The sequence below is a fragment of the Lissotriton helveticus genome, chromosome 5_1 (genome assembly GCF_964261635.1).
Source record: "Lissotriton helveticus chromosome 5_1, aLisHel1.1, whole genome shotgun sequence".
NCBI classification, from domain to species: Eukaryota; Metazoa; Chordata; class Amphibia; order Caudata; family Salamandridae; genus Lissotriton; species Lissotriton helveticus.
The window spans coordinates 2,077,972,331-2,077,993,813 of NC_136065.1; the positions used below are offsets into that span (position 1 = coordinate 2,077,972,331).

Consider the following 21,483-nt stretch of genomic DNA (forward strand, 5'->3'; position numbering starts at 1 on the left):
ATTAACACGAGTCTACATAACTCTGTATTTGAACATCGTATGCGATTTGAATTTCATGATGCAATGTTTATTCAAGTGTTTATATGTTTTCCAGATCATATACATAATGTATTCAGTTAAGACAAGCTCACATAGTTTCCTGCTATTTCCTTACAAACCCCTGATAAAGGGTCAATAATTCGACCCGAAATGCATTGGGTTTATGAAATACAGCTAATGAAGTAATTTACAAATGATGGAATTTAAGGATTATGAATAAAGCTTTAATTTTGAATATGAAGAAATAATAAAATTAACTTGATACACAAGGAAAATTGCCTCAATACATCACTAAAGTAATGAAGAATTGAAGAAATGTTATTGTTCGTGTAAAATAGTGCACACATCCTTTGGAACAGATTTTTCAGCACCATACAGTTTGCAATGTTTACGTGAAAAGCATATGTTAAAGCCAGTGGGCCTTTAAAGGTGAAATGCAATTATACTGTGTCAACTCCTATTGACAGATATTTTTCCGAACTGTACAATGTTTTTATTTCTAATTTGAAATTTTTTATATTGGAATTCCCATGAACAACATAGTAGGCGTGGGTTGCTTACGGTGACAAGCCATTTCTAAAAACTAAATACCTCATTGGCTCGTTCCAGCTATATCCAGTGATCTCGTTTTGCCTGCTTAGTATGAAAAGTTACAACAAAGGCAATGGCGCTGACTTGCTTATTGGAAAAAGCATGTATAGACTTCTAAGGGTGGCTTGTTATTACACTTTGTCTAAGCCTAAATACAAGTATTTTATTACATGGAATATCAAACATTATCCTAGTAGGCAAGGGGTTTGGTGTGCTTTACTCTATTTGAGATTTCCTTGGGAGGAGGTGGGTGGAATACCACTGCACGTATTGCAAGACTGATCTCCGGAATGCTTAGCAAGATTATCGTGCCAGTTGAATTTTAACAATGAGGGAGTGCAAGAGTTGGACATGATTGCCACTATCAAAGATGTCACTTCTTGTAATTGGGAAGAGATCACGGCAGAGAAGTGGATGTAAAGTGGCACTAAGGATGTTTTGTGGTGAGCTGTAAAGAGATGCATGATAGGAGGTTTGCTTGAGAAGGCTGGGATTACCCCAGTGATGTTGCAATTTTGGAATGTGTCTAGTGAACTGGAAGTAGGAGATCTGCTGTTCAAAGAGGGCAAAGTGTTTTCTCCATGTGGTATGCAATATGTGATATTGAGTGTAGCCCATAATGAACATACTGGAATGTCCTCTATGTAGAGACCCATTAGGGAATATGTTTGGTGGCCAGGGATGGGTAGAATGTTGGACAGAGTTGTGAGAGGATGTGATGTGTGTGCTAATGGAGAGAAGACATTAATGGATAACCCTGCATTGTTAATAGCTATTCCGTGACTGAGATTTATATGGAAAAAGTTGCTTTTTACACACGTAAAGGGAGAAAAAGGGCACATATGGGCTCACCCCTGCACTCTCTCATAGAATCACAACACACAATTGGCACATAACTGCAAATGCCGTCTGATAATACCCTTTGGTGTTTATAAACTAGGCTAGGATACTACCTGAATACAGGATACTTTGTGGTTTATCCTTAGGCTTTTTAAAATTTGAAACTGGATCCAAGTATTGTATCCAGAAAAAATACATAATTTCTAAGAATTCCCCCAGGCCAGCCCCCTCCTAAGGTTGAGTCCGCCATGACAGTACAATCATACCAGGGTGGGACGAGGTGGCAAATGATAAAAGCATGTCACCGTACGTGAGTGAGCCTACGTCGTCCAATTCTTGGAATTGCCCTTTTTTTGGGAGTTAATGTAACCGTATGCAGCTATGAAAATATTGGTGCATGTTTGCTTGTGAACAACCGTTTTAAGCAAAAACAGGGTGTCACGCCAATTTTTGTATTGCGAGACTAAAAGGTTTCTTTTGACATTTCAGGACCCTTTTCTTTACTGCCGCAGGAAGCACGTTCTGCTCTGGTATTGATAGACTATTATTTTAAGTGCCCAGAGGTGAAATTTGTTGGAAAGGCTGCCACTTACAAACTTATTGCATTTTTTAAGGACATTATTGCTAGAGAATGGTGTCCTAGAGTAATGTAACTGATAATGGGATTCTAATTAAGTCGTGTGAGTTAGGTTTCCTAAAACAGTGTAGTATACATCATGTTACTACTGCTTTGGATGAACCTCGTGGTAATGGTTTGTTTGAGTAATTAAATCGTGTTTTGAAAGATTATGTTGTGGAAGCCTGCAAGCTGGGGTGTGAGTGGAAAATGTGTTGAGCGAGAAGCTGTCGATGTATCATATTACACCCCATACTGTTACTGAAGTCAGTCCATTTAAACTGTTGAAGGGTAGAGACCCAGTTTCTGAATGGCATCCATGGTGGTTCAAAAAGGAAAGTGAAAGGTGTCTTAAAATTGTGATTTGGATGAAGTAAGCAGAACAGCTAAGGAAAAGCAAAGCAAAGGATAGTCAATGAATTGTATAATTTGAAAAGGAGAGCAAAAAAAACCCGACATTTGCTGTGGGGGTTTGGGGGATAATTCTCAAGCCGGGTGTGCTTGCCAAGGGTGCCCCAACATATGGCAGGGCAATGAAGGCCATCAGAGTATTCACCAAAAGTATCATTACGCAAGATGATAAAGTGTGAAATGTCAGGAGAGTTGCTAAGTGCATAGGTGGGGGCAATGTGATGTGAGAGAATGGTCTGTTGTGGAAGAAGATGAAGTGAGTTAAGATTTTTGGGTTAAAAATGAACAGAACTAGTCAGTGTTCTTCTGATGATTTGGATGTACCTGGAGTTAGTGTTGGTCATTAGGATAATAATGGTGGAGCACGACAACTTGGTGTTTTGGAGGGTATTGAAGAGACTGAGTTTGTGGCTACCGGGTGATGAACATGGGCAGGGAAAGATGGCCTTCCAGTAAATTTGAAGACTTTATTTAGAGTTCTTTCGTTCGGTTTTCTTCTTAGTGTTTATAGTGTTAGTTTTTAGGTTTCGCCCTGGGCGTTGCAACTGCATAGCAGTTGCTCCGCCCACGGCGAAATCTCATGATCCTACATATGGGCTTTGGTTCCGCCTCTGTCTCCCATTGGCTAGCTCCATAAATGGAGGCTAGCCATTGGGAGACAGAGGCTGTCAATCACGCTTTCTCGTGAAAACGCGATTCGGGGGCGTTTCTCGGGCTTTTTTTAAGTCCCGCCCCTTTGTCATGGGCCGCGCTGTCATTGGCTGCCGGCCCGGGACACCCTGTGACGTCATTCCCCGGGCCGCGCTGTGATTGGCTGGCCGGCCCGGGACCTGACTCGTTTTTAAATGTTTCCGATGCGTGGTTTCTTGTTTATTTAATGAATGTGCTTGGGCGCCGCGATGCCTACCACAGTGCCCAGTTTTATTATTTTTATGTTAACATAAGCTCATACTCTCCCCGCACCTTTACATCTACCCGGAAACCACATGACAGACTCTGCTCTTTTGCAAGCCCCCTCTCTGGACTGCGATATAGCCCTCCCTCGCAAAACAGAAATCTGAAACCACATCCTCCTTCGTGTACACATGTGCCCCTCCTCCCACTGCTCGTGCTAAACATGTCTTGGTAGACTCTTGGTGTACTCACGGGCCCTTCTTTCCTGACAGGGGTCCGAGGCGCGCTGCTATCCATTAAGCCAGGATGGGGCCTGGTCGGCGCGAGGAGCTAGAAAGGACGCGCGCGGCGCTGGTTTTGTTTCCTTTCATGGGCCCGTGCTTGGAAGCGGCGGAGAGTGCTGCCGGGGCCCTCCCTCCCTCCTCGGCAGACATTGTCCTCTCCCGCTGAAGGGTGACAAACGCGGCCATTGTGCGCCACGCCCTGGGCTCCGAGCTGGCCCAGTACCGGCCTCGCTGCGCTGGGGGCTCGTCGTGGGCCCCCCATCCCCTGCACTCGGCCATACATGGGCGAGTGGGTCTCGATGCTGCTCGGGGCGGGGCACAGATGCCAGGGACTGAGCTCCACGTGTGGTGCTGCGGCCAGACCCTGCATTGCAAGGCCGTGCTGCGGCCTCCTGGGCTGCAGGTAGCGCATTGACTGCAGCGGACTCACGAGCAGGCGCTGAGCCCACAGGGGCTGACTCCTGGACGGAGCGTCACTCCTGGTGACTGCTCCCTGAGGGACCTGCACGCCGGAGGGCTCAGTCCTCCTGGGTTTGCTGTCCCCCGGACAGCCTGTGCGTGCGTTTCCCGTGTGTCTTCATCTCTCCTTGGATGTGGCCCATCACTGGCACGGTATGCCCTTGAAGGGTGCTCGGGCGTCAGTCCCTTTGCCCCTGGTCTCAGGGGGTGAGTTTGGTTGTGCACTTAAGCTGTGAAGTTTGCAGACCCCCAGCTCCACTCCATCTCTCCTCTGCTCCTCGCAGTCTCACAGGGTCGCTCGTCTCGGCTTTGATTGGCCGCCCTGTCGTTGCTGTGGACGTCCGCTCCTCCCCGTCCAAGGGCTGGTACAGAAGAGCTGTCAGGATTGTGGCTGCAGCCCTCAAAGTCTTATTGATTGAATGGAAGGAAGTGGATTTGTTTTCAATTAGCCATGACTAAGAGAGGAAGCCTTCTGTGACGTCAAGGCCGCCGAGGGAGGGGGTGGGGGTCTGGTGCCCCACAGGGCAGGTGCCCGCAGCGCCCGCCTTGAACTGCTTCGCCGGCTGTCTACTCTGTCATTCATGTCCTCGCAAGAGAGACATACCAGAGTTAGCATCCCCCTGGTGCAAAGACCTGTGGTGTCCTAGGAGTCCTATCATCTGTGGTCGAGGCTGATGTTTCTTATTTTATATATTTATTTCATTAACTTCCAGTTTTGATGCTTATATGAATTGTTCTCGTGCAATAATTATAGAAAAATACGAAGGAGAGAGGGACTATGTTTTGGCCTGATTTCATGTTGCGGACACTCAGCACAAACTGGTTATAGAAGTTTCAAAAATAATTTGTACCACAAGATTACCACCTGTTAGTTTGGCTTGACAAAAATGGTGGCACAATGGTAACTGCACTGCAGTATTTAGCTAATGTAATGCCACCTTTTGGACCTTTGTTGTAAGCACAGGAATTTTTGCTCAGTCCATCTATTTCTTATATTAAAAAAAAAAACTTGGAAGCGCTTTCATTTGATACATTTCGAAGACTTAATGTAAGTATACTTAAAAAAATAATATAGAATCAGCATAGTCGCAAGTGCCGTACAAATAATTACCACGAGTACTGCTTGTCCCATACCCTTCAGAATATCCACAGAATTGTGGTAAATCCCTTGGTATTCTACACAGTAGGCCAATAAGCAATTTCCAAACCCTATCTTAGCGGCATTGGTGACTTGCACTAGTTTCGCCTTGTATTTGACATTCACAGGCCTGCATCAGGACAATTTCAGAATAAGGTACTTTTGGAAGTGTTCCTTTAATTAAACAATGCAGCCTGGGGCACAGTCACTGGTATAGGGTTTGAGGACTGTCTCGCCTTCTAATCATTCTGGAGTAGGATTTATGCAACTCATTGAATGTCATAAACAGTTCTGTTGATATTTTTTGATCCCGCTCTTGCCCCCTGTGTTGCTCCCGCTCTTGCCCCCTGTGTTGCTCCCGCTTTTGCCCCCTGTGTTGCTCCCGCTCTTGCCCCCTGTGTTGCTCCCGCTCTTGCCCCCTGTGTTGCTCCTGCTCTTGCCCCCTGTGTTGCTCCCGCTCTTGCCCCCTGTGTTGCTCCCGCTCTTGCCCCCTGTGTTGCTCCCGCTCTTGCCCCCTGTGTTGCTCCCGCTCTTGCCCCCTGTGTTGCTCCCGCTCTTGCCCCCTGTGTTGCTCCCGCTCTTGCCCCCTGTGTTGCTCCCGCTCTTGCCCCCTGTTGCTCCCGCTCTTGCCCCCTGTGTTGCTCCCGCTCTTGCCCCCTGTGTTGCTCCTGCTCTTGCCCCGTGTTGCTCCCGCTCTTGCCCCGTGTTGCTCCCGCTCTTGCCCCGTGTTGCTCCCGCTCTTGCCCCCTGTGTTGTGTTGCCCCCTGTGTTGTGTTGCCCCCTGTGTTGTGTTGCCCCCTGTGTTGTGTTGCCCCCTGTGTTGTGTTGCCCCCTGTGTTGTGTTGCCCCCTGTGTTGTGTTGCCCCCCGTGTTGTGTTGCCCCCCGTGTTGTGTTGCCCCGGTGTTGTGTTGCCCCCCGGTGTTGTGTTGCCCCCCGTGTTGTGTTGCCCCCCGTGTTGTGTTGCCCCCGTGTTGTGTTGCCCCCGTGTTGTGTTGCCCCCCGTGTTGTGTTGCCCCCGTGTTGTGTTGCCCCCGTGTTGTGTTGCCCCCGTGTTGTGTTGCTCCCGCTCTTGCCCCCTGTGTTGTGTTGCTCTCGCTCTTGCCCCCTGTGTTGCCCCCTGTGTTGTGTTGCCCCCTGTGTTGTGTTGCCCCCCGCTCTTGCCCCCTGTGTTGTCTGGCTGCCGCTCTTGCCCCCTGTGTTGTCTGGCTGCCGCTCTTGCCCCCTGTGTTGCTATTCATATTCCCACACCCTCCATGCTGCTTCTGCCCTACCCGCCTTCGGTGTTCCTTCCGCGAACCTGGAATTCTATGTTGCTTTCCGTGCCATAGTTTTTGCTTCCCACTGCCTTTCCGTATTGCTGTCCCCCCATCTTTGTGTTGCTTCCCCTGGCCCAGTCTAGAAAGAAAAAAAAAACAATAATGCAATAGGTCTCGCCGTTCATTAAGTTAAAGCCATTTGCTTTGCTATACAATACCATTAGCAAAGCAAATGGCTTTAACTTAATCAAAGGCGAGACCTATTGCATTTTCAATGCAATGGTTTCGCCTTTGGAAAATTTAGAGCTATTGGCATTGTAAATGTCAAAATTTGAATTTATGTGTTTGTTTTGAGAATAGCAAAATAGATTGCATTGTCATTTACATTGCCATTAGCTCTAACTTTTCCAAAGGCGAAACCATTGCATTGAAAATACTTGTTTTTCTTTGTTTCTGGGGGTTGAGTGTTGCATAGTGTTTACATTTATATTTCTTTGTTGTAGCTGTTAAGGAATGTGTTTATGTTCTACTTGAAAATGGTTTCCATGGCTCTCTGCGTGGAATGTGAAATACCGTTGAAACCGTTTCTCTGCTTCGCGGCAACTGGATGAAGTAGGCTGTGCTGCAATAAATAAGGACTTTTCGTAACTCTTGGATTATCTGCTATTTTTTACACAGCGATTGTTAATGTTGGTGTTATAAAGTGTTTGTGACATTTGTAACATGATAAATGCTTGCGATGTGAGTGCTAGTCAGGTGATTTATTTTTGTCTCGTCACAAATAATAAAATATATCGCACAACTGGAAAGCTTATTTAAAAACATCACAAGAAAAATACAGCGCTGGTGAATGCTTACATATTTTTTCCATTTTATTTTTGTGGCACATGCAATAAAAAGTAATGAAAACATTTCTTCCGCTTTCCAAGGCCAGACTTGCTGGCTTTGCCAGTGCTTATTGGGTCGTAGGAAGATCAAGATACATAAAGTGAACATAGGTCAGGCTTCTCCAACAAATAGCTGGTGAGCTGCTGGTACCATTCTAGCTACATGTAAGTAGCTCTCCCATGTGCGGCGTACTAAATTAAACACTACTGCTTGGTTGAATTAATATAAATATATCAAAATTGAGATAATATATTCAAGATGAAAATGTGTTTATTTTCGTAACTTATCAGCTATTTGTAGAAAAAGTGGTTGCAAATATATTTGTTCTAGCAATCATGTGACATTGGGGAGACTTTTTACAAATGTTATTTATTACCTTGGCAACTGAGGCATTGCAACTATGGCTGCTATATATTGCACATGTAGAGCCATTCCATGTTGACAAAGATGTTTTTTTTTATATTACTGCTTGCAACCATGCTTGATGCACTGAAGTGATCAGTGGCAATAATCTTGCACATAGTGACATTTTCTCATTCTGAAATCAGGGCTGTGTGTAATACCCCTGCTTTTACAGAAATCTACTTACCGTCCAGTAAAATAAACGGACAGAAAGAATTAAGAACCCCAAAATAACTAATAGAAGGTGTAGCGGTTGCAATTTTTTTTGTTGCACCAAATAGCACAAGCCTTTCATTTGCCTGAATGCAGTAACACGAAAGTCATAAATACCAAATGTATGTTTTGCCTCCTAAAAGAACTTGAATGTCTAATTATACAATTTTATTTTTCCATCTTGCGGGATGGCAATACTCATTTTATTTGTTTCGAAGCAGGAATACAAAGATTCTGTTCCCAGGGTCGCGGAAGCACGCTAAAGTTATTCCTTTGATAAAAAAGTTGTCTCTTGATCCGGAAGATCTGGCAACTACCGCCCTATTTCCCATCTGCCTTTTCTGGCTAAGCTGGTGGAAGCGCGTGTGAACTCCATCCTATCCAAATTCATCGAAAAGCAGAACATCTTTGATTCATCTCAGCATGGTTTTCGTCTACGCCATAGCACCGATTCAGCGCTATTGGCAGTAACGGAATCCATCCGGAGTAGGTTGGATGTGGGAGACTCTGCGGCCCTGGTCCTGTTGGACCTTAGCGCCGCTCTTGATACGATGTCTCAACATCCTTCTTGAACACCTCCGGGAAGTTGGGATTAGGGGCGATGCCTTGGATTGGATTCGGTCCTTTTTAGTGGAGCGGTCCTTCCAGGTCTCAGTGCCACCTTTCCATTCCCAGGATTATGCCCTGCGCCGGAGGGTACCACAGGACTCTATTTTAAGCCCGCTTTTGTTCAATCTCTACGTGAGACCCTTGGCGGAAGTGGCAAAAGGCAGGGGTTGTCCTTGGTGTCGTATGCCGACGACACCCAGTTGGTAATTGCCTTTTCTAAAAACTGCTGCGCCAACTTGCAGAAGTTTAAGGAGGATCTGTCGGTCATTTCAGATTGGATGAGGGCAAATTGTCTTCAGTTAAATGCCAGCAAATCTGAGATTTTATTGTTTGGAAAGGATCAGGAGCTTTGGTCTGAGCAGTGGTGGCCTGACAACCTCAAACCCGCCCCGTCACCCAAGGAGGCTGTGAAGAACCTGGGTGTATGGTTCAACAATGGATTAACATTTGAGAAGCAGACAAATGCTGTTGCCGCTGTCTGTTCTGGGCTTTTGAGAGGGCTGAGACCCATGCTTGTTTTTTTTCCCTCCTATAGTGTGTCAGACTATTGTGCAGGCATCCATTCTTTTCAGGCTTGATTATGGTAACTCTCTATACTTAGGCGCTAACAAAGCCAGCATTAAACGTCTACAGAGGGTACACAATGAGGCGACGCGTCTTTCGGTGGCCTTACCTAGATCCTGCTTGGTGGCACATGTGCTCCCTAAGTTACACTGGCTGCCCATTGAAAAGCGCATTCAGTTTAAGGTACTGTGCATTTCTCATAAAATCTTGATGCACCAAGCCCCTGTTGGGCTATCTTGTCTGTTCATGCCCTATCTGCCTAGGCGTGCAGTGAGATCTGCCGACCGTGCGCTTGTCTGTGTTCCCCGAGTTTGGAGAGCAAGGGCAGGGGGCTGTTCGTTCTGCCTTTTAGGGGCTAATCTTTGGAACTCTCTCCCAGGGCACATTAGAGGTATTCCCAATCTCTTGATGTTCCGCAAAACCATAAAAACCTGGCCCATTATCTGATGTTTAAGCGCTGGGTGGTCTTTCTGATTCTGTCTCTGGTTTTTGGTTGCGCTGGGACGCCTCGTTGCTGAGGCAGCCATGCGCATTACAAGTCTTAAATAAATAAATAAAATAAATACATTCATGTTGCACTTTTTACATCCTTGTGCGGAACAAAGCGCCATGATTTCTATAATGAGTCTGAGCACTTTCAGGCCTTAACAAAAATCTTTACTCGTCCTCAAATTTATTGTTAGCAAAATGTCTGACGGTGATGTGGCTGTGAAGCCTGCGTTTATTCATCCGATCATCCATTCTGCTTGTTCCTCCTTGCTTGCTTGGGGTACCCTGACTGACTGTTGTGTGGAACTGCACCTGCGTTTGCTGCCTGCCAAGTTATGTGGAGACACTTGACCGGCTGGCCCTGGACCCAGAGACCCGTGGCCAGCTGGCCCTGGACCCAGAGACCCGTGGCCGGCTGGCCCTGGGCCCAGAGACCCGTGGCCGGCTGGCCCTGGGCCCAGAGACCCGTGGCCGGCTGGCCCTGGGCCCAGAGACCCGTGGTCGGCTGGCCTGCCCTGGGCCCAGAGACCCGTGGTCGGCTGGCCTGCCCTGGGCCCAGAGACCCGTGGTCGGCTGGCCTGCCCTGGGCCCAAAGACCTCTGGCTGGCTGGCCTGCCTGCCCTGGGCCCAGAGACCTCTGGCTGGCTGGCCTGCCCTGGGCCCAGAGCCCAGAGACCGCTGGCTTGCTGGCTGACCCACCCTAGGCCTACAGCCCACAGACCGCTGGCTGGCCCGCCCCTGGCCCAGAGCCCATAGACCGCTGGCTGGTTGGCCCGCCCTGGGCCAAGAGACCACTGACTGGCCCCATTCACAGGTTGTGCCTTTCACCATTCACAGGTTGTGCCTTTCACCATTCACAGGTTGTGCCTTTCACCATTCACAAGATGCGCCTTTCACCATTCACAAGTTGCGCCTTTCACCATTCACTGATTGCGCCCCTCTCACCATTCACAGATTGCGTCCCTCTCCCCATTCACAGATTGCGCCCCTCTCACCTTTCAGATTGTGCCTCTCACCATTCACAGATTGCGCCCCTTCACCATTCACAGATTGCGCCCCCTCACCATTTACAGATTGCGCCCCCTCACCATTCACAGATTGCGCCCCCTCACCATTCCCAGATTGCGCCCCCTCACCGTTCTCAGATTGCGCCCCCTCACCGTTCACAGATTGTGCCTCTCACCGTTCACAGATTGTGCCTCTCACCGTTCACAGATTGTGCCTCTCACCGTTCACAGATTGTGCCTCTCACCGTTCACATATTCTGCCACTCACCGTTCACAGATTCTGTCTCTCACCATTCACAGATTCTGTCTCTCACCATTCACAGATTCTGTCTCTCACCATTCACAGATTCTGTCTCTCACCATTCACAGATTCTGCCTCTCACCATTCACAGATTCTGCCTCTCACCATTCACAGATTCTGTCTCTCACCATTTACATATTGTGATTGTCTCTCACCTTTCAGAGATTCTGACACTCACCATTCCCAGATTCTGCCACTCACCATTCCCAGATTCTGCCTCTCACCATTCACAGATTCTGCCTCTCACCATTCACAGATTCTGCCACTCACCTCTCACAGATTCTGCCTCTCACCATTCACAGATTATGCCACTCACCACTCACTGATTTTGCCACTCACCACTCACTGATTTTGCCACTCACCATTCACAGATTCTGCCTCTCACCATTCACAGATTCTGCCTCTCACCATTCACAGATTCTGCCACTCACTATTCACAGATTCTGCCACTCACTATTCACAGATTCTGCCACTCACTATTCACAGATTCTGCCACTCACTATTCACAGATTCTGCCTCTCACCATTCACAGATTCTGCCTCTCACTATTCACAGATTCTGTCACTCACCTCTCACAGATTCTACCACTCACCTCTCACAGATTCTGCCTCTCACCATTCACATATTCTGCCTCTCACCACTCACTGATTCTGCCTCTCACCATTCACAGATTCTGCCTCTCACAGATTCTGCCTCTCACCATTCACAGATTCTGCCTCACAGATTCTGCCTCTCACCATTCACAGATTCTGCCTCTCTCCATTCAGATTCTGCCTCTCTCCATCCACAGATTCTGCCTCTCACCATTCACAGATTCTGCCTCTCACCATTCACTGATTCTGCCTCTCACCACTCACTGATTCTGCCACTCACCACTCACTGATTCTGCCACTCACCATTCACAGATTCTGCCACTCACCACTCACTGATTCTGCCACTCACTGATTCTGCCACTCACCATTCACAGATTCTGCCGCTCACCATTCACAGATTCTGCCGCTCACCATTCACAGATTCTGCCTCTCACCATTCACAGATTCTGCCTCTCACCTCTCACAGATTCTGCCACTCACCTCTCACAGATTCTGCCACTCACCTCTCACAGATTCTGCCACTCGCCTCTCACAGATTCTGCCACTCGCCTCTCACAGATTCTGCCACTCGCCTCTCACAGATTCTGCCACTCGCCTCTCACAGATTCTGCCACTCGCCTCTCACAGATTCTGCCACTCGCCTCTCACAGATTCTGCCACTCGCCTCTCACAGATTCTGCCTCTCACAGATTCTGCCTCTCTCCATTCACAGATTCTGCCTCTCACCATTCACAGATTCTGCCTCTCACCATTCACAGATTCTGCCTCTCACCATTCCCAGATTCTGCCTCTCACCATTCACAGATTCTGCCACTCACTATTCACAGATTCTGCCACTCACTATTCACAGATTCTGCCACTCACTATTCACAGATTCTGCCACTCACTATTCACAGATTCTGCCTCTCACCATTCACAGATTCTGCCTCTCACCATTCAGATTCTGCCTCTCACTATTCACAGATTCTGCCACTCACCTCTCACAGATTCTGCCTCTCACCATTCACAGATTCTGCCTCTCACCATTCACATATTCTGCCTCTCACCACTCACTGATTCTGCCTCTCACCACTCACTGATTCTGCCTCTCACCATTCACAGATTCTGCCTCTCACCATTCACAGATTCTGCCTCTCACCATTCAGATTCTGCCTCTCACCATTCACAGATTCTGCCTCTCACCATTCACAGATTCTGCCTCTCACCATTCACAAATTCTGCCTCCCACCATTCACAGATTCTGCCTCTCACAGATTCTTCCTCTCACCATTCACAGATTCTGCCTCTCACCGTTCACAGATTCTGCCTCTCACCGTTCACAGATTCTGCCTCTCACCGTTCACAGATTCTGCCTCTCACCGTTCACAGATTCTGCCTCTCACCGTTCACAGATTCTGCCTCTCACCGTTCACAGATTCTGCCTCTCACCGTTCACAGATTCTGCCTCTCACCGTTTAGATTCTGCCACTCACCGTTCACAGATTCTGCCTCTCACCGTTCACAGATTCTGCCTCTCACCGTTCACAGATTCTGTCTCTCACCATTCACATATTGTGATTGTCTTTCACCATTTAGAGATTCTGCCACTCACCATTCACAGATTCTGCCTCTCACCATTCACTGATTCTGCCACTCACCATTCGCAGATTCTGCCTCTCACCATTCACAGATTGTCACTCACCATTCACAGATTCTGTCTCTCACCATTCACAGATTCTGTCTCTCACCATTCACAGATTCTGTCTCTCACCATTCACAGATTCTGTCTCTCACCATTCACAGATTCTGTCTCTCACCATTAACTGATTCTGCCACTCACCATTCACAGATTCTGTCTCACCATTCACAGATTGTCACTCACCATTGACCATTCACAGATTCTGTCTCTCACCATTCACAGATTCTGTCTCTCACCATTCACAGATTCTGCCTCTCACCATTCACAGATTGTGATTGTTTCTCACCATTCAGAGATTCTGTCACTCACCATTCAGAGATTCTGTCACTCACCATTCAGAGATTCTGTCACTCACCATTCACAGATTGCTCCTCTCACCATTCACAAGTTGTGATTCTGCCTCTCACCATTCACAGATACTACTGTCTCGGCCCCTCCTCCCTCCATGCAGCTCCTCCGCCCCCCCCCCCCCCCCCCCCCCCGGCACGTGCAGGTCTGGGCGGCGCCCCTCCCACTTGCTCAGGGCTGAGGTGACAACGTGTTTCATCAGCCTCCGAGGACGGGCTAAAAGGAGGGCAAGAGGTGCCGGGCAGCAGACGAGCACTGGCTGGAGAGGGACTGGCAGCGCGCCCGGGGCACCTACCGCGCCAGTAAATTGTTTTTCTCTCTTATTTATTGTGTTTTTGAATTTCTTACTCTCACTTAACTTGCTGCAAATCTTTCTTCCTTTCACTTTCTGCTAGCCAAAGTCGTCATTTCTTTCGCTTTCTTTACTGGTGGCGCCCCCTCCTGCTCTCGGTTTCGCCTCCATTCTATATATATCTATATCTATATATCCCTCCCCCTCTCCCCCTCTACCTCCTCTACCTCCTCTTCCCGGCGGTACTTTATCTGTCGACCTCTGCAGGATGAAAAGCTGGACTCACCCTGCCAGTATTCAATCTCTTAACATGCAGTTCGTAACAAATGTCATGAGAGTTCACGTCCCTATCTGCTACAAGTTTCTTTTTTATTACTGGAATTTTTGCAGAAAGAAGAACGCCATATTGATTTCCAAACTACGAATTGTAATTGTATTTAAATAGCGTTTACTATCCCTGACGATGCGTCGAAGCGATTTTCAGAGAGTAGCACGCTAATCCGGAACCCAAAAAGGATTAGTGGTGTATTAGTTTAGAGAAATATGAATTTAATTTTGGAAAAGGGTCGGTGCTGGTGGTTTTTCTTCGTTTTAAATAGGAGTCCAAGGTGTCTGCTTTCGTTGTGTAATGATTTGATAGTTTGTCTGTAAAATCTTGAGTAATTGCATAAGCTCCTTCCAGGCAATTCTGTTTACAAAATTCGGTGAGAAATTTATAGAATTCTTTGTTTGCACATTTAGCATTTTGAATTCTGTCTGAATAGTATCTTTTTATAGCTTTTTTGATTGCTTACTTGTAAAATCTGTAGGTGAAGTTTGTCTTGATCGTTGTTTGTTTTGAGCCAGATGCGTTGCAGTTATCTAATTTAGTATTTAATCTCTTAGCTCTGTATCCCTCCAAGGTGCTTGTTTTAGTTTGTTCTTTTTGTGTTGTTCTGACCGGTATTAAGATATAAAAAGCTTTCTGTAGCCACTCCTATAGTTCTTTAGTGGAATTTATATATAGAGTCTAGATCTGTATTGGATGTTAGTTGTGTTTCTAAGTCTTCAAAATAGTTTGTTCCATGGTCGATAGGTGGATGCATGTAAGGTTGTTTTAGGTGCAGCACTTTGTGTTTTAGGTTGGAAGGCAAGCAAATGGTGGTCTGACCATGTGACTGGAGTAATTGTTTGAAAAGCCACTATTCCTGGATTTGCAAAAATGGCATCTAGTGGTGTCCAGCGATGTTTGTGGATGATCTGATATAAGTTCAGTGTGTCTAGGCCATTGATGATTGTTTTTGGATGGGGCATATTTTGTTTGTCTAGGTGTGTTTGGGAATGTTGCATTGCTCGGGGGAGGTCTGTAAAGGATAAGGTAGTTACATGAGGAAGATGGTGTAGGGTTGCATCTGGTGAACGGGGTTTCACATCCTTATCTGGAGACTTTGTCCGCTTTAGTGATATTTAATATTTGCTTGAACACAACAGCTAGACCACATCCTCTTTTCCTTTACGACTTTGTGTGATAGTTTGATAGCCTAGAGGAACGGCTTCATGTAACACTGAAGCCATGTCCTCTCCCAACCATTATTCAGCTATGAATAGTATGTCAGGTTGTGTGTCAGTGAGAAGGTCGTAGATGCGATGCTTGTTTTGTAATAGTGATAGACCAATTATTAGTAGGCGGTTTAGAGAATGACTGTCTTTTGGTGATGGTGTGACTTTGTTTTGTATTAGAGGGAGCAGTGATTTGTGAATTTGTAGCAGGTGTGTCCTTAGTGCTGGTATTATCTGTATGAGGATAGCAACAGTGTAACTTCGGTATCGTATTCCTCATCCAGCAGGCTAAGAAGTCATTTTGATGGGTCTGCACGAGGTGGTGGGGATGGCGTTTGAGAGTGAGTTAGTAAGCTAAGTTGTTTTTGTAGAGTACCCTTGTTGTGCAGTAGACCTGGGTATGCCAAGTTGTGAAGAGTGGCATGTTGTGTATTTTGTTTACATCTGTTGAGGGTGGAATGTGTATGAGATCGGGGTGGTTGTGCAGCATGTGGGTCATGTTGTAAGGTTCTAAATTGGCCAACGGATGAGAAGTGGTTAAAAGAGAGTTGCTGTGTTGGTGTATATGCTTTAGGTGTAGAGAAGGCTTGGCAGTAGAGTTGGTTTAGGGTGGGTATTTTTTGTGTAGTTAGCAGGGTTAAAGTAGGCATATGTTTCTGGTTTGTGACAAAAGTATTATAAGGTAGTGTGTGTGTGTGAGATTTTGTTGTGCTGGTGTGTATGAGATGTTTTGTTTTTGAGGAGTAGTGAGAGGAGATGATGTGTTTGTTTTCTGAGAGATATTTGTGTATAAAGTATTGTTGGTGAGTAGAGGCTGCAAGGTAAAGGGGTGGTGATGTGTTGTGGAAAAGAGTGTATATGGTGTGTGAGAGAAGATGGACAAGAGTTAGGAGTGTTTCTTCAGATTTGATTGGTGGAAGAGGTAATATGTGTGGTGAAGTGGAGTGTAAGGGTTGTGTAGTTGTGTTGTTTTTGGTAAAAGGAGGAGGAGGGTGTTGGATGAAAAGATGGAAGGTTGAGTATAGGTTTGGTGGTCACAGAAAGGGGTCTGTTAGGGATAATTAGAGGGTAGTGCTGCTTCTTTGTATGAGCATGGAGTGTGTGTCTGGATGGGATATAGTTACGTATGGTGTTGATTTGGGTTGTGTTGGTGATGTATGGATTGGTTAGTGATATAGATAGTGGTGTTTTGTGTGTGAGTGAAGGTGCCATTATAGGGTAGTTGGGGTAGAAGATGTATAGGTGTGGTTTGTGGGTTTTTGTAATGCATGTACAGACATTGAAATGTGTCTGGGGTTTGTTTGTAGTAAATGTGTTGAGTGCATTTTCTGTGAGTCTGTTACAATGTTTGTGGTTATGGTTAGGATGAGGTGGTAGCTGGTGAATGGGGAAAAAAGGGCAACATCTCTGGCCCTAGATATACAACTGTGAGGTTATTTGGATTATCCAGAATTACCAGGCGCACTACCAAAGTATCCGTAGAGTCAATGAAAACTTCAAGTCAGAGTGGTGGTATAGGCAATAGGGCGAACGGTATATCCTCAAAACCGTTCAGAAATGGACCAAGAATTGGCCCATAGGGAATGCAAAAAGAACAGCACTGCCCCTGCACTATACAAATGAATATGTGATCAATTAGTTCTTAGTTTAGTAATTCAAACAAACATAGGAGCACCAACATGAGTCAAAAATTAGTAGCCACTTTCTACATAAAGCAATCCAAATCGGACAAAATAGAGGTGTCACAAAGTTCCGCTGTTTGGTGTGAATATTCGGTTTATTGTTCCTACATAGGGGCCAACACGTGTTTCATCGCAGGGGAACAGACTGCGAATCTTCAGGGCCTCTTAGGTGAGGGGCATAAACACAACGGTTTAGCCGTGTAATGAAATCATTTATCTTGATTAGTACAGCACTATATCTGTTGTGGAAAGTTTCATGAGACCTGATGAGTCTCGTGTGCGAACAAATGCCGTTTTTACCGGGAGGAGAGAAGAAAACAGTGTGCTTCGTAATCACAACACTGTTAACTTTAGAGGCAAGGCGGGTACACCTCCTCTTGGTAGCACTCCCTCTTGTGATTCCCGGCGCCGTCTTCCAAGGAACACTGTTAACTTTAGAGGCAAGGCGGGTACACCTCCTCTTGGTAGCACTCCCTCTTGTGATTCCCGGCGCCGTCTTCCAAGGAACGTTCCTTGGAAGACGGCGCCGGGAATCACAAGAGGGAGTGCTACCAAGAGGAGGTGTACCCGCCTTGCCTCTAAAGTTAACAGTGTTGTGATTACGAAGCACACTGTTTTCTTCTCTCCTCCCGGTAAAAACGGCATTTGTTCGCACACGAGACTCATCAGGTCTCATGAAACTTTCCACAACAGATATAGTGCTGTACTAATCAAGATAAATGATTTCATTACACGGCTAAACCGTTGTGTTTATGCCCCTCACCTAAGAGGCCCTGAAGATTCGCAGTCTGTTCCCCTGCGATGAAACATGTGTTGGCCCCTATGTAGGAACAATAAACCGAATATTCACACCAAACAGCGGAACTTTGTGACACCTCTATTTTGTCCGATTTGGATTGCTTTATGTAGAAAGTGGCTACTAATTTTTGACTCATGTTGGTGCTCCTATGTTTGTTTGAATTACTAAACTAAGAACTAATTGATCACATATTCATTTGTATAGTGCAGGGGCAGTGCTGTTCTTATCTCTGGCCCTAGGCCTGACCAGTCCACAACAGGCCCAAATGGGCAACTGTCCTTGTCCTCTCCGCTCTTAACCACGACGCCCGGGCTGAGACACCCTTAATCCTAGGCTTAAATAGCCCTAGTGGTCAGGTGAGCTCTAAGGCCAATAGGAACCCTTACCCTAACCAATCAGATTACTAGCTGTAAGCCCTACGGCTAATATGAGACCAGGCCCTTATAACCAATCACACACCAAATCCTTGCAGCCAATCAGAAACCAAAACCTAAGCCCTAGGTTCAATAGAAACCCTAGCCCTATGAACCAATCAAAAACCCTAAAACCTATCCGCCAATCAGATCACTAACCCTAAGCCCAGTAGAAACACCAGATACCGCAGCCAATCAGTGGACATATGTAACTTCCAATAGCTGGTTATATAAGGGGGTGTGTGTGACCTCAAGCTCAGGCTTTTGGGCAGGGGGCTGGGAGCTGCTCCCCTGCTCAGAATCTCCTTGGAGAAAGACAGGCTCAATCCAAACTGGAGGTCTGAAGGTAAGGGCCTAAACTAGGCCACTAACAATACTGCTTTTCCTGCACTTTAACAACTCACTCTCCTAGCCAAAAACGAGTGCTACATACACTTTCCAAACACCATTTAAACCCTAAGAGCCGATTACTTCAGCCTCAAAACACACTCTGCTTAGCCTCTGAGGTGTAATATGCCTTTGTTTCTTTTCTATTTGTTTTACTTTAAAAACATTTTTTTATTTTTTATTCTCATTGACAGAAAGGGAGCTGGGGTGGATTGCTTCCACATAGGACTGAGCACCGATTAGAGCAAAAACTAGAGGGAAAATTAAGCACTCCTGGGCAGGTAAAACAGCAGTTTAAACTACAAAGCGCACAATCCAACAGTCACGTGTGGAGGAAAATCACTTTTAAAGTTTAAGGAAATAGACAGCACAAAGTCTGTCTACCACCTCCTTTGTCCTTTGTTCACTGGGATGTTGGCCACAAGGAAGCTGAAAATGGAGGTGACTGTCTTGGGGTTCCCTTACACAAACCTTACGGGGCCTGAGCAGGTGTGCGAGGAGGGCGCAGGGTTGCTTGGGAACTAGAGAGCCAACCCGTAAGCTCAGGCTGCTGGGCAGGGAAGGAGTCGCAATCCATCTGCTATGCAGCTTATAAGTGCCACCCACTGTTCACAGACCCCAGCACAGGAACATCCACATATCTAGGGCAGCAGAGTCTCGTTAATAATTACATTTCCTCTTTCTCGTATTCCCTTGTAACATATTTACCATTTTGTTTAAGTAATAAGGTCAATATAGGTTTGATGTAAATATCCTAGTTTCTTTAGAGCAGCATGCAGTGGGCCCACGTTCTTATGTTGGCTTCGAAAAAGGTGTATTATTGTATGAGATTGATGTGTGGGGCTTGAAGTGCACACTCACAGATGGCAGTTCTTAGCATGTTGTGAGCATTACAATTGGAAGTGAAAAGTTGCATGATGACCCCCTTCTAATAATGTTGCCTTCTCTTCCCACAGATCCATTTAGTACCATCCTCATCCCAACATGTCAACTCTCTACCTCTCTCCGCACCCGGACAATGCGCAGAACATACGGGTGCGCATAGCCGCGGCGTATGGTCCGGCGGCAGTACGTGTTGTGGAGGTGACACCAGGCACGGCGGCAGGCCAAGCTGCTCTCAAGCGCTTTCCCTTGGCCAAGTTACCAGCTATGGAGATAGGGACGGGGGCGGCTGTGTCCGGTGCCAGTGCTGTGTCCTATGCTCTGGCTCCTGACAGCCTGAGGGGGACTGGACCCAAGGAGGCGGCCCTGGTCCATCAGTGGGTCAACTACGCTGACAACGAGGTGACCCAGCCGGCCTGTGCTTGGACATTTTCTGCACTGCTGCTGATCCAACCCAACAAACAGGTAAGGAATAGGGGTGAAGGTGTAGGGTTTATCCAGCAACAGCTTTGAGGGGAAGATGCTGGACTGTGGAAGAAACATGTTGAGCCACGGGGAGGGGAGCAGATCTTGTGCTGCAAAGGTTAAGTATGAACACATTAGAGGTGGATTGTGGAGTGAAGTTAGTAGAGGAGGTTGGTGCAGAGCTCTGCTGTTTAAGGGACTGATGCAACAAATCAAACTGTTGATTGTGAGCAGAGTCTGGGGCTCTCACGTTGCTGGCATATTCCACCAAAGGCGTCCAGTAACAGAGGGTCTGTTGTGTGGGGATACTTATTTGATGTATCTGCTAGCTAAAGAGGTACTTAGCAGCTGTGGGAGACACTAACTGGGTGGACTGCAGCTGCTGGACACATTTTGTTATTATTATTATTATTATTATTATTATTATTATTTTAAATTTATAAGGCGCAGAGCTACCCAAGGGTTTCCCGGCGGTGCCTGAAAGGACCAAAAGAAAGAGGGGAACTTTTTTGATTGAAAAGCCAAGTCTTCAATGCCTTACGAAAATGAATAAAAGTAGTCTCTTGTTTAGGCGATAAGGGAAGGGAATTTCACAGAGTAGGTCCCAGGCAGGAGAACGATCTGCCGCCCATACGAGACAATCTATGCCTAGGCACCGTAAATCGCGACTGAGTGGATGAACGGAGAGAGCAAGCTGGGGCATATTAATGGACAATAGTATTTAAGTATTCAGGGGCCTTGCCGGTTTTGATTTTAAACATATAGCCTAAAGCCTTCAATTTAATGTAGCTTTCAACCTTGAGCCAGTGGAGTTCTCGCAAAGAGTTAGCAATGGGGTCAAATTTCGAAATATGGCAAAGTAGGCGGGCTGCAGCATTTTGTACAACCTGTAACTTGTGTATGACATCCTTATTGGCTCCCAGGAAAAGGATGTTGCCATAGTCCAAGCGAGAGATGACCAGAGCCTAGACAACCGTTCTTTGGGTAGAGACTGGCAACATCCACAAAATTTTCCTGAGCCATTTAAGGATGCCAAAGCAGGTTGAAGCCACCATAACTGCTTGATGTTTCATAGAAAGTCGATCATCCAACACAAAACCTAAGTTGCGTGCTTGTTGGACGGGCTGAGGAAGGGGGCCCAGTTCAGATGGCCAGTGTTGGTGGCCCCATAGTTCTTTATTCTTCCCCATGTATCAGCACCTTGGTCTTATCTCCATTAAGTTTTAATGAATTGGCCTACATCCACTATGCAATTTTACAGAGCCCTGCTTGAAGGGATGAGGGCTTAGACACTCCTTTAGCAGAAAGAGAAAAGGTTTTTTGGGTGTCGTCAGCATACGAAATAATTGCCAACCCTGATTCGGTGGCGATGTCAGCCAGAGGTTTCACATATATATTGAATA

At 46.5% G+C, this 21,483-nt stretch overlaps 1 protein-coding gene across 6 annotated transcripts in view; it reads left to right on the plus strand.

The window, feature by feature from the left end:
• VARS1 (valyl-tRNA synthetase 1) overlaps positions 1 to 21,483 on the plus strand; it is a 205,901-nt gene that overhangs the window by 16,373 nt on the left and 168,045 nt on the right. For 4 of the 6 annotated variants that reach the window (XM_078646021.1, XM_078646024.1, XM_078646022.1 and 1 more), the window contains exon 2: positions 19,690 to 20,080. In XM_078646021.1, the coding sequence (XP_078502147.1) occupies positions 19,718 to 20,080 (363 nt within the window). In that variant the 5' untranslated portion in view covers positions 19,690 to 19,717. Of the gene's footprint in view, positions 1 to 13,785; positions 13,924 to 19,689; positions 20,081 to 21,483 lie in introns of those variants that run through there. The other 2 variants (XM_078646026.1, XM_078646023.1) reach the window with 2 other exon arrangements.